Source organism: Anolis sagrei, chromosome X (genome assembly GCF_037176765.1).
Source record: "Anolis sagrei isolate rAnoSag1 chromosome X, rAnoSag1.mat, whole genome shotgun sequence".
Lineage (NCBI taxonomy): Eukaryota > Metazoa > Chordata > Lepidosauria > Squamata > Dactyloidae > Anolis > Anolis sagrei.
The window spans coordinates 8,936,891-8,949,789 of NC_090034.1; the positions used below are offsets into that span (position 1 = coordinate 8,936,891).

The 12,899-nt window shown below is 43.7% G+C and overlaps 1 protein-coding gene across 1 annotated transcript in view; it reads left to right on the forward strand.

Moving 5' to 3' along the window:
- Window positions 1–12,899, forward strand: part of LOC137097905 (sorting nexin-8-like) — a 56,824-nt gene that overhangs the window by 30,206 nt on the left and 13,719 nt on the right. Inside the window, exons 4-7 of the mRNA XM_067473320.1 lie at window positions 3,190–3,311; window positions 5,295–5,375; window positions 9,353–9,513; window positions 12,686–12,818. Coding sequence (XP_067329421.1) covers window positions 3,190–3,311; window positions 5,295–5,375; window positions 9,353–9,513; window positions 12,686–12,818 — 497 coding nt within the window. The remainder of the gene's footprint in view (window positions 1–3,189; window positions 3,312–5,294; window positions 5,376–9,352; window positions 9,514–12,685; window positions 12,819–12,899) is intronic.

The window sequence follows — 12,899 nt, forward strand, 5'->3', positions numbered from 1 at the left end:
AGCTGGGCATGTTTAGCCTGAAGAAGAGAAGGCTGAGAGGAGATATGATAGCCATGTATAAATATGTGAGAGGAAGCCACAGGGAGGAGGGAGCAAGCTTGTTTTCTGCTTCCCTGGAGACTAGGACGCGGAACAATGGCTTCAAACTACAAGAGAGGAGATTCCATCTGAACATGAGGAAGAACTTCCTGACTGTGAGAGCCGTTCAGCAGTGGAACTCTCTGCCCCGGATTGTGGTGGAGGCTCCTTCTTTGGAAGCTTTTAAACAGAGGCTGGATGGCCATCTGTCAGGGGTGATTTGAATGCAATATTCCTGCTTCTTGGCAGAATGGGGTTGGACTGGATGGCCCATGAGGTCTCTTCCAACTCTTTGATTCTATGATTCTATGAAATTGTGGCAAATTCTTGGTGGTCAGGGCATCCCAAGCCACCTTGTCTCTCTCCTGAGGAATCTGTATAAGGACCAAGTAGCAACAGTAAGAACTGACCACGGAACAACAAACTGGTTCAAGATTGGGAAAGGCTTGCGGCAAGGCTGCATACTCTCACCCAACCTTTTCAACTTGTATGCAGAACACATCATGTGATTTGTAGGGCTTGAGGAATGCAAGGTTGGGGTGGAAATTGCTGGAAGAAACATTAACAACCTTAGATATGCAGATGATACCACTTTGATGGCCAAAAGCGAGGAGGAGCTGAGGAGCCTTCTAACCAAGGTGAAAGAAGAAAGCGCAAAAGCCGGGTTGCAGCTAAACATCAAAAAACCCAAGATTATGGCAACAAGAGTGATTGACAACTGGGAAATAGAGGGAGAAAATGTGTAGGCAGTGACAGACTTTGTATTTTATGGTGCAAAGATTACTGCAGACGTGGACCGCAGCCAGGAAATCAGGAGACGCTTCCTTCTTGGGAGGAGAGCAATGACCAATCTTGATAAAATAGCGAAGAGTAGAGACATCACACTGGCAACCAAGATCCGCATAGTGAAAGCAGTGGTATTCCCTGTAGTCACCTACGGATGGAAGACTGAGCAAAGGAAGATCGATGCTTTTGAACTGCGGTGTTGGAGGAAAGTTCTGAGAGTGCCTTGGACTGCGAGAAGATCCAACCAGTCCATCCTCCAGGAAATAAAGCCCAACTGCTCACTGGAGGGAAGGATGTTAGAGGCCAAGATGAAGTACTTTGGCCACAACATGAGAAGAAAGGAAAGCTTAGAGAAGAGGATGATGCTGGGGAAAACGGAAGGAAAAAGGAAGAGGGGCCGGCCAAGGGTAAGATGGGTGGATGGTATCCTTGAAGTGACTGGATTGACCTTGAAGGAGCTGGGGGTGGTGACAGCCTACAGGGAGCTCTGGCGTGGGCTGGTCCAGGAGGTCACGAAGAGTTGGAAATGACTGAACAAATGAACAACAACAACAAAGTCAAGAAAAGCATTACCTTTTTAGAAGTCAACTATTTGAACCAGTGGTATTCATAAGCATTCATGGAATGGCACACAGGTAACTCAGCTGTTAAACTGAAGAACCATATCTTTAAACTGCCAAGGATAAAGACATGCCATTACAAAAAAATATATTTGGTTAGCAGAGGATCGTTGTTTCTTTGCAGTTGAAAATTGAAGTTGTACTTGCCCCAAAAGATAAACACTCCCTTAAAAACCTCTTGGTTGAAAACATGCATGCAAGAGACAATAAAAATAACATCTCAGGTTTGCTAACAAACCTATTGTATATATTCAGCATACTACTCTATAGTACAATGTTTTTAAGCATATAGATATAGTCCAAACTGTATAACTGTACTCACTGAAGTCTGAAAGGAGACAAACTGCATCCATCTCCATTGAGGTCTATAACAAAAATGGAGTCCTGTGTCCGAAGCCCTTCCCACACCAAAGAGGTACAGTCAAACTGGCAAACCAAAATGTACATACAATATAGGTTCACAATTATACACATTTACAAACAGCGTAGGCTTGGAAGGTTGCTATTTCCAACATTAAAAATATGCACAGTTCACATGCAAACGAAGCTTCAGGGTCTGTGGGAAATAAGCACTTTTGGTATTATATCCAATTCAATTTTGGTGAACATTCCCTGTTAGTTAAAAGCTTGTAAACGTGAGCCTCAAGACAAAGATAGAAAGGAAGAATGCAATGTTAACTCATTGGTCACTGAATCAATATGCAGTTGGTAAGGTTGGAAAGCAAGCAGTGCTCAGTTTATGTTTATGTTAAAACTAGCTTGGTGACCCGGCGCTGCCCGGGTAATTTGAGAAAGGCATTGTGTGCCAAGGTTGGTCCTTATCAGGTATTTATGTGGTTCGCAGTGCTCTCAGGAAGTTAGTGAAGGTAAGGCGAGTCCCATCGTCTATGATCCATCATCCTCCAAACAGCACCAGGATATAGAGTGGGTCATGGGGCCTCTGTGTGCCAAGTTTGGTCCTGATCAGTCATTGGATGAGGGTCACAGCAATTTCAGAAGGTGAGCCAAGGTACTGCAAGTCCCATCATCCATGGTTCACCCTCCTCCAAACAGTACCAGGATGTAGAGTGGGTCATGGGGGCTCTGTGTGCCAAGTTTGGTCCTGATCAGTCATTGGATGAGGATCACAGCAATTTCAGAAAGTGAGTCAAGGTACTGCAAGTCCCATCATCCATGGTTCACCCTCCTCCAAAGAGTACCAGGACGTAGAGTGGATCATGGGGGCTCTATGTGCCAAGTTTGGTCTTGATCTGTCATTGGATGAGGGTCGCAGCGGTCTCGGGAAGGGAGTGGAGGTACTTCAAGTCACATCATCCATGGTCTGCCCTCCTCCAAACTGCAGTAGGATGTAGAGTGGGTCATGGAGGCTCTGTATGCCAAGCTTGCTCTTTATCGATCTTTGCTGAGGGCCACAGTGGTCTGTGGGAACCGATGGGTTTGAAAGTACTACAAATCCCATCAACCTTTGCCCATCCTCCCCCAAACCTCACCAGGACGTAAAGGGGGTCGTGGAGGTTATGTGTACCAAGTTTGATTCAGGTCCGTCACTCGTGCTGGTCACAGTGGCTTGTGAAAGTGGCAGCCAATCAGAAAGCTGCCACTTACGCCGTCCTTCCTCCCTCTGCATACAAACACTGACTTTTATTATATACATAGATAGATAGATGTGTTCCTCAATGTGTACTGTTTTTTTTCTTTCCTACAGCTGATCGAGAGTTCATTGAGACAAGGCGACGTGCATTAAAGCGGTTTGTTAACTTGGTGGCTCGACACCCTCCCTTCTCAGAAGACGTGCTTTTGAAGCTCTTCCTCTCCTTCAGTGGATCGGTGAGCATTCCTTAAAAGCTATCTCTGTGTATTTGGGATTTCAAGGATAATCTTGGATAAGAAGTGGTTAATGTGTTGTCAAAGGCTTCCCTGGCCGGAATCACTGGGTTGCTGTGAGTTTTCCTGGCTGTCTGGCCATGTTCCAGAAGCATTCTCTCCTGATGTTTCACCTACATCTGTGACAGGCATCCTCAAAGGTTGTGAGGTCTGTTGAAAACTAGGCAAGTGGGGTTTATATATTTGTGGTATAATGTCCAGGGTGGGAGAAAGAAACCTTGTCTGCTTGAGGCAAATGTGAATGTTGCAATTGTCCACCTTGACTAACATTGGATAGCTTTGCAGCTTCAAAGCCTGGCTGGTTGCTGCCTGGGGGAATCCTTTGTTGGAAGGTGTTCGCTGGCCCTTGATTTGTTCTTAAAGTGATTATAGCTTCTTTTCATATGATATATTGTTTTCAGATTGCTCTATTTTAATGTTTTGAGGTGGTGAAGTGCATGTACTGACCAGGAATGAAAAGGAGGAGACTCAGGTCTATAAAAGAATGCTTGATGTATGGAGAAAATGTTAAGAACACAAGAACTGCTTCTATAGACTTTTTTTTCGTGTCAGGAGCCACTTGAGAAACTACAAGTTGCTTCTGGTGTGAGAGAATTGGCCGTCTGCAAGGATGTTGCCCAGGTGACATTGCCCGGATTTTTTGATGTTTTCATAGAATCATAGAATCAAAGAGTTGGAAGAGACCTCCTGGGCCATCCAGTCCAACCCCATTCTGCCAAGAAGCAGGAATATTGCATTCAAAGCACCCCTGACAGATGGCCATCCAGCCTCTGTTTAAAATCTTCCAAAGAAGGAGCCTCCACCACACTCCGGGGCAGAGAGTTCCACTGCTGAACGGCACTCACAGTCAGGAAGTTCTTCCTCGTGTTCAGATGGAATCTCCTCTCTTGTAGTTTGAAGCCATTGTTCCGCGCCCTAGTCTCCAGGGAAGCAGAAAACAAGCTTGCTCCCTCCTCCCTGTGGCTTCCTCTCACGTATTTATACATGGCTATCATATCTCCTCTCAGCCTTCTCTTCTTCAGGCTAAACATGCCCAGCTCCTTAAGCCGCTCCTCATAGGGCTTGTTCTCCAGACCCTGGATCATTTTAGTCGCCCTCCTCTGGACACATTCCAGCTTGCCAATATCTCTCTTGAATTGTGGTGCCCAGAATTGGACACAGTATTCCAGGTGTGGTCTAACCAAAGCAGAATAGAGGGGTAGCATGACTTCCCTGGATCTAGACACTAGGCTCCTATTGATGCAGACCAAAATCCCATTGGCTTTTTTTGCCGCCACATGGACATTGCAAGGACGTTGCCCAGGGGACCCCCGGATGTTTGATATTTTATCATCCTTGTGGGATGCTTCTCTCATGTCCCTGCAATGTGAAGCAGGAGCTGATAGAAGGAGCTCATCGCACTCTCCCTGGATTGGAACCTGCGACCAGGTCGTAGGTTCCAGTCCGGGGAGATCGTGGATGAGCTCCCCCTATCAGCTCCAGCTCCCCAGGCAGAAACATGAGAGAAGCCTCCCACAAGGATGATAAAGCATCAAAGCTTCCTGGTGTCCCCTGGGCAACGTCCTTGCAGACAGCCAATTCTCTCACACCAGAAGCAAACTTGCAGTTTCTCAAGTTGCTCCTGACACAGAGGGGAAAAAAGAAAGTGGAGGGAGTTGGCCCTGAAGATCTCTTTCCCACAAAAAGCTTGGAGTCAGCTTTGTTTTCAGCCTGGATTTGGTGTGAGAGGTCAGTTTCCTCTTTGCCTGCCCCCTACTCCAAGCAGAAGCAATTAAATGTTGGAACGCTTGCTGAGAGAAGCAAAAAACTCTGGAATGGAATTCTTCTCAGATGCTGATTGCAGATAAGTCACCTGATTGCTTTTTTAAAAAAATACTCCTTTTTGTTTTGTTTTTTTAAAAAACTCTTTTCTTCTGTTTTTTCCAGGATGTGCAAAACAAGCTGAGAGAGCTGGTGCAGGGCGTGGGAGACGAATTCATGATTTGCAAACTAGCAACTCAGGCCAAGGTATCCTCTAAGCTGCGTAACATCGGGAGCCTTATACCTGTTTGGAAAACAGAGGTGGCATTGTTGTAACATGAGATTTCCAAAGCTTTTTCTGTGATAAGGAGAGCTGCTGGTTGAAATTTCATAGACTTTGATCAGTTTATTAGAAGCTTAATCATGTTGTGATTTCATGTAATGAAGGGCATGCCAATTCAACTTATTACAACAGTGGTTCCTAACCTGTGTGCCGGGAGACCTAAAATAAGGTCTGTGAGACATGCACACAGATGGACTGCTACTGTGCATGCGCCGGGGGTGTTCATGCCACCGTTGGAGAAGAGCGAGAGAGAGGAGGAGAGGAAAAGAAGGAAGGAAGGAAGCAAGAAGGGAGAGGCCAGCACTTTGTCTAGGGAGAGAGAGAGAGAGAGAGAGAGAGAAGAGTCCCCCAAAGTTGTTGTTGTTGCTATTATTATTATTATTATTATTATTATTATTATTTTACTGACACAAAAGCACAGTATGTCACAGCAAACGAGATCTATATGCTGGATTTCATATCACAAGTCGAACACTTCCCAAGCGTCTAGGACTGTGTGATGTATTATTATTATTATTATTAGCTCCCATTGCCTCACATCAGTTGTATTGGGAAAGCAGCCCTTTTTAATACCGTTTAGTCCCTCAAAGTTGTTGTTGTTATTATTATTTGACACAAAAGCACAGTATGTCACAGCAAACGAGATCTATATGCTGGATTTCATATCACAAAATCACAAGTCGAACACTTCCCAAGCATCTAGGACTGTGTGATTTATTATTATTATTATTATTATTATTATTATTATTATTAATTAGCTCCCATTGCCTCACATCAGTTGTAATGGGAAAGCAGCCCTTTTTAATACCCCGTTTAGGCCCTCAAAGTTGTTGTTGTTATTATTATTATTATTATTATTATTATTATTTGATACATAATAAGATGAGTACACAGCAAACAAGATCACTATGCTGGCTTCTGTGTTCAATTACACGTTGGACACCTCCCAAGTGTCTAGGACTGTGTGATGTATCGGCGAATTATGTATATAGATCTGAGCATTTTTATTTATTTATTTACTTACTTTATTTTTATACCGCTCTTCTCAGCCATTAGGCGACTCAGAGCGGTTAACAACAAGTAGCGGCAAAAATTCAATGCAACATCATACAGCCATTTAAAAAACAATTAACACAATAATACAGTAAGCAAGTAACATCAATAACCATCTGTAAACATCAGTAAACAACTCACTAGCATCTCATAACTAAAATCATAAGTAGGGTAGCCAATGGCAGCTGACAGATGGTAATTTTGTCAGAACCAATTATTTTTAAGTGCAGGCCAAGGTCTTTAAGCACTGCACCCAGTGTGCCGATCATCATCGGGACCAATTTTTCTGGTTTGTGTCAGAGTCTTTTGAGTTCAGTCTCTAAATCCTCATATCGCGTAAGCTTTTCCAGTTGCTTCTCGTTGCTTCTGCTGATGCCTGGGATTGCAGCATCGACAATCCATATTTTGTGTTTTTCCACAGTCAGGAGTATTGTGCTCCAAAACTTAGTCTGAATTTGGAAGTCACAGAGTAGCTTGACGTGTTCATTCTCTGTAACTTTTTCCGGCTTGTGATCCCACCAGTTTATTATTATTACCATTATTATTTTACTGACACAAAACCACAGTATGTCACAGCAAACGAGATCTATATGCTGGATTTCTCATCACAAAATCACAAGTCGAATATTTCCCAAGCGTCTAGGACTGTGTGATGTATTTTTGAATGATGCGTGCAGATCCAAGTAAGGTGGCTTTTTGCAGTTGACAGATTGTATTATTATTATTATTATTATTATTATTATTATTATTATTATTATTATTAGCTCCCATAGCCAAACACAAGAATAGTAATGGGAAAGGGGCCCTTTGTAAGACCCTGTTTTGTTCCCTAAAGTTGTTGTTGTTGTTGTTGTTATTATTATTATTAATTAAAGCTGTTAGGGACAGTTTCTTAGGTCTCTTAGGATGTGGTCTATCCAATGCAATTTTCTGAATCAGCATCCCAAATAACCAAGCCAAATATAAAGTTGTCCAAAAACCCTTTTGATATTAATGTTGGAGAGTGGTCCCTGGTCAAGTGATCCCTGGTCAAAAAAAGATTAGGAACCACTGCATTAAAATATATATAATTAACTAACCGTCTCCTGCCATACGTTGTGTATATGTGTTTTGTGCGAGTATATATGTGTATATGTGCTTGTGTGTTTATATGTGGTTTTGCACATGCGTTGTAACTTATTTTTTGGGGGCTTTTTAACTCTTTTCTGCTGTGTTTTTCAGTGTTTTTATGAGTGATGGTCACTTGTTGGCTTGTTGTTTATGTGCATATATTGTAATGTTATGTATTTTTAATTTTATGTTTTGGCTTTTTAAGTCTCGTCCGCTGCGTTTTTCAATGTTTTCATGAGTGATGGTCACTTGTTGGCTTGACAGGTGTGCTGTGTCCAAATTTGGTGTGAATTCATCCAGTGGTTTTTGAGTTACGTTAATTCCACAAACTAACATTAGATTTTTATTTATATCGATATCTATATCATCACATTATACAACAGAATCCCCAGTTTAATGTCCTCTGGATACTTTGGACTTCAGTGCCCATCAGCCTAATGGCAGAACTTTGGTCAGGGTAGAATTAATATTCTCCTTTAGCCTGGGAATCTTGATTAAAAGTGGGCCCTCTTACAGCAAACCTCTAAAAAAATGAGATATATTATTGTTGTTCATTCGTTCAGTCGTCTCCGACTCTTCGTGACCTCATGGACCAGCCCACGCCAGCGCTCCCTGTCGGCCGTCACCACCCCCAACTCTTTCAAGGTCATTCCAGTCACTTCAAGGATGCCGTCCATCCATCTTGCCCTTGGTCGGCCCCTCTTCCTTTTGCCTTCCACTTTCCCCAGCATAATTGTCTTCTCTAGGCTTTGCTGTCTCCTCATGATGTGGCCAAAGTACTTCAACTTTGTCTCTAGTATCCTTCCCTCCAATGAGCAGCCGGGCTTTATTTCCTGGAGGATGGACTGGTTGGATCTTCTCGCAGTCCAAGGCACTCTCAGAACTTTCCTCCAACACCACAGCTCAAAAACATCTCTCTTCCTTGGCTCAGCCTTCCCTAAGGTCCAGCTCTCACATCCGTAGGTGACTACAGGGAAGACCATGGCTTGGACTAGGCAATGGATCTTTGTTGCCAGTCTGATGTCTCTACTCTTTACTATTTTATCGAGACTGGACATTGCTCTCCTCCCAAGAAGGAAGCGTCTTCTGATTTCCTGGCCACAGTCTGCATCTGCAGTCATCTTTGAGCCTAGAAATACAAAGTCTGTCACGGCCTCCACATTTTCTCCCTCTATTTTCCAGTTGTCAATCATTCTTGTTGCCATAATCTTGGTTTTTTTGATGTTTAGCTGCAACCCGGCTTTTGCGCTTTCTTCTTTCACCTTGATTAGAAGGCTCCTCAGCTCCTCCTCGCTTTCGGCCATCAGAGTGGTGTCATCTGCATATCTGAGGTTGTTAATGTTTCTTCCAGCAATTTTCACTCCAGCCTTGCATTCATCCAGCCCGGCACATCCACCCATGTTGTTTATGTTCAGATGCAACCCTAGCAAAATGCCATCCAATTTCTCATACTTGCCACTTACCTCATCCTATGACTTAAAAATAGATGATCCACGTTGCCTGGTGCCCAATACATCAGTCCGAGTTTGTTGCATTAGTAATTTGGGATTTGTGCACAACCTCCTGTTGCTTTGAACATTGTTTTGTGTGGGGAATTGTAAAGAGATCTATGATCGACACATTCTCCTTTTCCTCTGAGCTTGCAAGCACCTTGCTTCTTTTGTGATGTGTTCTTTACGCGTTTGGCAGCTGCCTGAAGCTCTTGTAGGACCGGTTGACCTCTCTTGTGCTTTTTTAGGATTTCCTGCCAGCTGACATCCAGGCACAGTTTGCTGCCAGCAGGGAGCTGATCCGAAACATCTACAATAGCTTTTACAAACTGCGAGACCGAGCGGAGAGAATAGCCTCCCGAGCAGTCGACAATGCCGCTGACCTCCTCATTTTTGGGAAGGAACTAAGGTAAATGGATTTAAACTGAGAGAATTTTTGCAGCCCCCAAATAAAGATAAAGAAAGGGGCCTATAACTAGATCACCTGTTGCTTTACATTTTGGCAAATAACAGCAGTGGACAACAGATCTGAATTTAGACTGTGGTTATGAGGGGCGTGGAGTAACCCTTTCCTCCTGCAAATTGAGGTTTCCCTTATATGGTAGGTAGCAATTTTCTGGGCACAATACACCTAACAACCCAATGAATGATCATCACTCAAAAAACCACCGAAAACAGCAAAAAGGGCTTTAAAACCCCCAAATGATAAAACAAGGTACAGCGCATGCATAAAAACGACTCCCTAGGCCCCTCCTGCACGAGGGGAAAAAAACAAACAGTTGCAAGGAGTGTTGAAGACTCCGATGGGATGGGCAGGCTGGCCCTCGGCTTCCCCAGGCCCACGATTTGGGGTCTCGCCCTCTCTCTTCCCACCAGCGCCTAGGCAAGAGTTAAAGAAGGAAAGAAAAAAAAGGAATGAAGGAAAGAGGGAGGGAAGAAAGGAGAGAAAGAAAGAGGTAGGGAAAGAAGGAAAGAGAGAAGGAAGGATGGAAGCAAAGAGCAAAAGAAAGAAGGAAAGAAAGAGGTAGAGAAGGAAGAAAGGAGAGAAAGAGGATTGGAAAGATAAAGCGGGGAAGGAAGAAAAGAGGTAGAGAAGGAAGGAATGAAAGAAAAAAAGGGAGGGAAGGAAAAGGGACGGAAGAAAGGAGAGAAAGAAAGAGGGAGGGAAAGAAAGAAGGAAAGAGAGAAGGAAGGATGGAAGCAAAGAGCAAAAGAAAGAAGGAAAGAAAGAGGTAGAGAAGGAAGGAAGGAAGGAAGCAAGGAAGGAAGGAAGCAAGGAAGGAAGGAAGGAAGGAAAGAAAAAAAGAAAAAAGGGAGGGAAGGAAAGAGGGATGGAAGAAAGGAGAGAAAGAAAGAGGGAGGGAAAGAAGGAAAGAGAGAAGGAAGGATGGAAGCAAAGAGCAAAAGAAAGAAGGAAAGAAAGAGGTAGAGAAGGAAGAAAGGAGAGAAAGAGGATTGGAAAGATAAAGCGGGGAAGGAAGAAAAGAGGTAGAGAAGGAAGGAAGGAAAGAAAAAAAGGGAGGGAAGGAAAAGGGACGGAAGAAAGGAGAGAAAGAAAGAGGGAGGGAAAGAAAGAAGGAAAGAGAGAAGGAAGGATGGAAGCAAAGAGCAAAAGAAAGAAGGAAAGAAAGAGGTAGAGAAGGAAGAATGGAGAGAAAGAGGATTGGAAAGATAAAGGGGGAAGGAAGGAAAGAGGTAGAGAAGGAAGGAAGGAAAGAAAGAAAAAAGGGAAGGAACAAAGGAAAGAGGGAGGGAAGGAAGGAGAGAATGAAAGAGGGAGGGAAAGAAGGAAATATAGAAGGAGGGAAGCAAAGAGCAAAAGAAGGAAGGAAAAAAAAGAGGTAGAGAAGGAAGAAAGGAGAGAAAGAGGATTGGAAAGATAAAGGGGGAAGGAAGGAAAGAGGTAGAGAAGGAAGGAAGAAAGGAAAGAAAGAAAAAGGAAGGAATGAAGGAAAGAGGGAGGGAAGGAAGGAGAGAATGAAAGAGGGAGGGAAAGAAGGAAATATAGAAGGAAGGATGGAAGCAAAGAGCAAAAGAAGCAAGGAAAAAAGGTAGAGAAGGAAGAAAGAGAAAGGATTGGAAAGATAAAGGGGGAAGGAAGGAAAGAGGTAGAAAAGGGAAGGAAGGAAGGAAGGAAGGAAGGAAGGAAGGAAGGAAGGAAGGAAGGAAGGAAGGAAAAAAGGGGAATGAAGGAAAGAGGGAAGGAAGGAAGGAGAGAATGAAAGAGGGAGGGAAAGAAAGAAGGAAAGAGAAAAGGAAGGATGGAAGCAAAGAGCAAAAGAAGCAAGGAAAGAAAGGTAGAGAAGGAAGAATGGAGAGAAAGAGGATTGGAAAGATAAAGGGGGAAGGAAGGAAAGAGGTAGAGAAGGAAGGAAGGAAAGAAAAAAGAGGAAGGAATGAAGGAAAGAGGGAGGGAAGGAAGGAAGGAAGGAAGGAGAGAATGAAAGAGGGAGGGAAAGAAGGAAATATAGAAGGAAGGATGGAAGCAAAGAGCAAAAGAAGCAAGGAAAGAAAGAGGTAGAGAAGGAAGAAAGAGAAAGGATTGGAAAGATAAAGGGGGGAAGGAAGGAAAGAGGTAGAAAAGGGGGGAAGGAAGGAAGGAAGGAAGGAAGGAAGGAAGGAAGGAAGGAAGGAAGGAAGGAAGGAAGGAAGGAAGGAAGGAAAGAGAGAAAGAAGGAAGGAAGGTAGGTTGGCCATAGCAATGCGTGGCGGGTGCAGCTAGTAGATAATAAACAATAACTACATTGCTTCATGGTAAAGAACTGGGTCTGAGCTACTCTAATGCCCATCTCTTCTAAGGTTTCAAGAGAGGGGAAAAAACAACAATCACTCCATCTCTCCTGACACACAAGCAGAGAGAGATCACAAAGCACACAGCACATACTCTCCATACTAAAGAGTCAGAAGGAAGAAGTCAAAGATTCAAAAAGCTTACAGCAGAAAAATACCAGTCAGAATGGCTGCAGAAAGACAGATGAGAGAGCAAATTGTTGCATTCACATACACATTTTAATGCTAAACTAACGAAACTGTTCCTCATTATTTATTTATTTATTTATTTATTTATTTACTTTGCTTATATACCGCTGTATCTCAAGCCCGAAGGCGACTCACGGCGGTTCACAAAGAGTAAAAACAGTAGAAACAGCAGTGGTTCCATACAACATATAACAATTGTCTTAACACATTATCCATAAATTACCAATAAATTACCATCCAAGCGTAGTCCAGGTTCGTCGTCCATTGTTCCATTCCTATGTTCCATTACCAGATTGCACTAAATTACTCAAACGCCTGCACAAACATCCAGGTCTTCACCTTTTTGCGGAATACCATTAGAGATGGTGCTAGTCTAATGTCCGTAGGAAGGGCGTTCCACAGCCGAGGAGCCACCACCGAGAAGGCCCTATCTCTCATCCCCGCCAGCCGAGCTTGAGAAGCAGGTGGGATCGAGAGCAGGGTCTCCCCGGAAGATCTCAAACTCCTGGTGGGTTCATAGGCAGAGATTGAGGACTTGAGCAGTGTGGGGTTGAATCCCAACACTCGCTAGATCTTAATAACGGCTTATTTTCTTCCTCTAGTGCTTTAGGCTCCGACACAACTCCGCTCCCTTCCTGGGCCGCTTTGAACAATAGCGCTTGGGGCAATCTCAAGCAGGCTCTGAGGGGCCTCTCTGTCGAATTTGCTCTGTTGGCCGACAAAGCCGTGCAACAGGTGAGCTCCTGTGGCTTCTTCCTTGCTCTTCTAAAAGTGTATTAATCCCTCTCTTCATGGACTCTGTATGTTCTGGGTCCT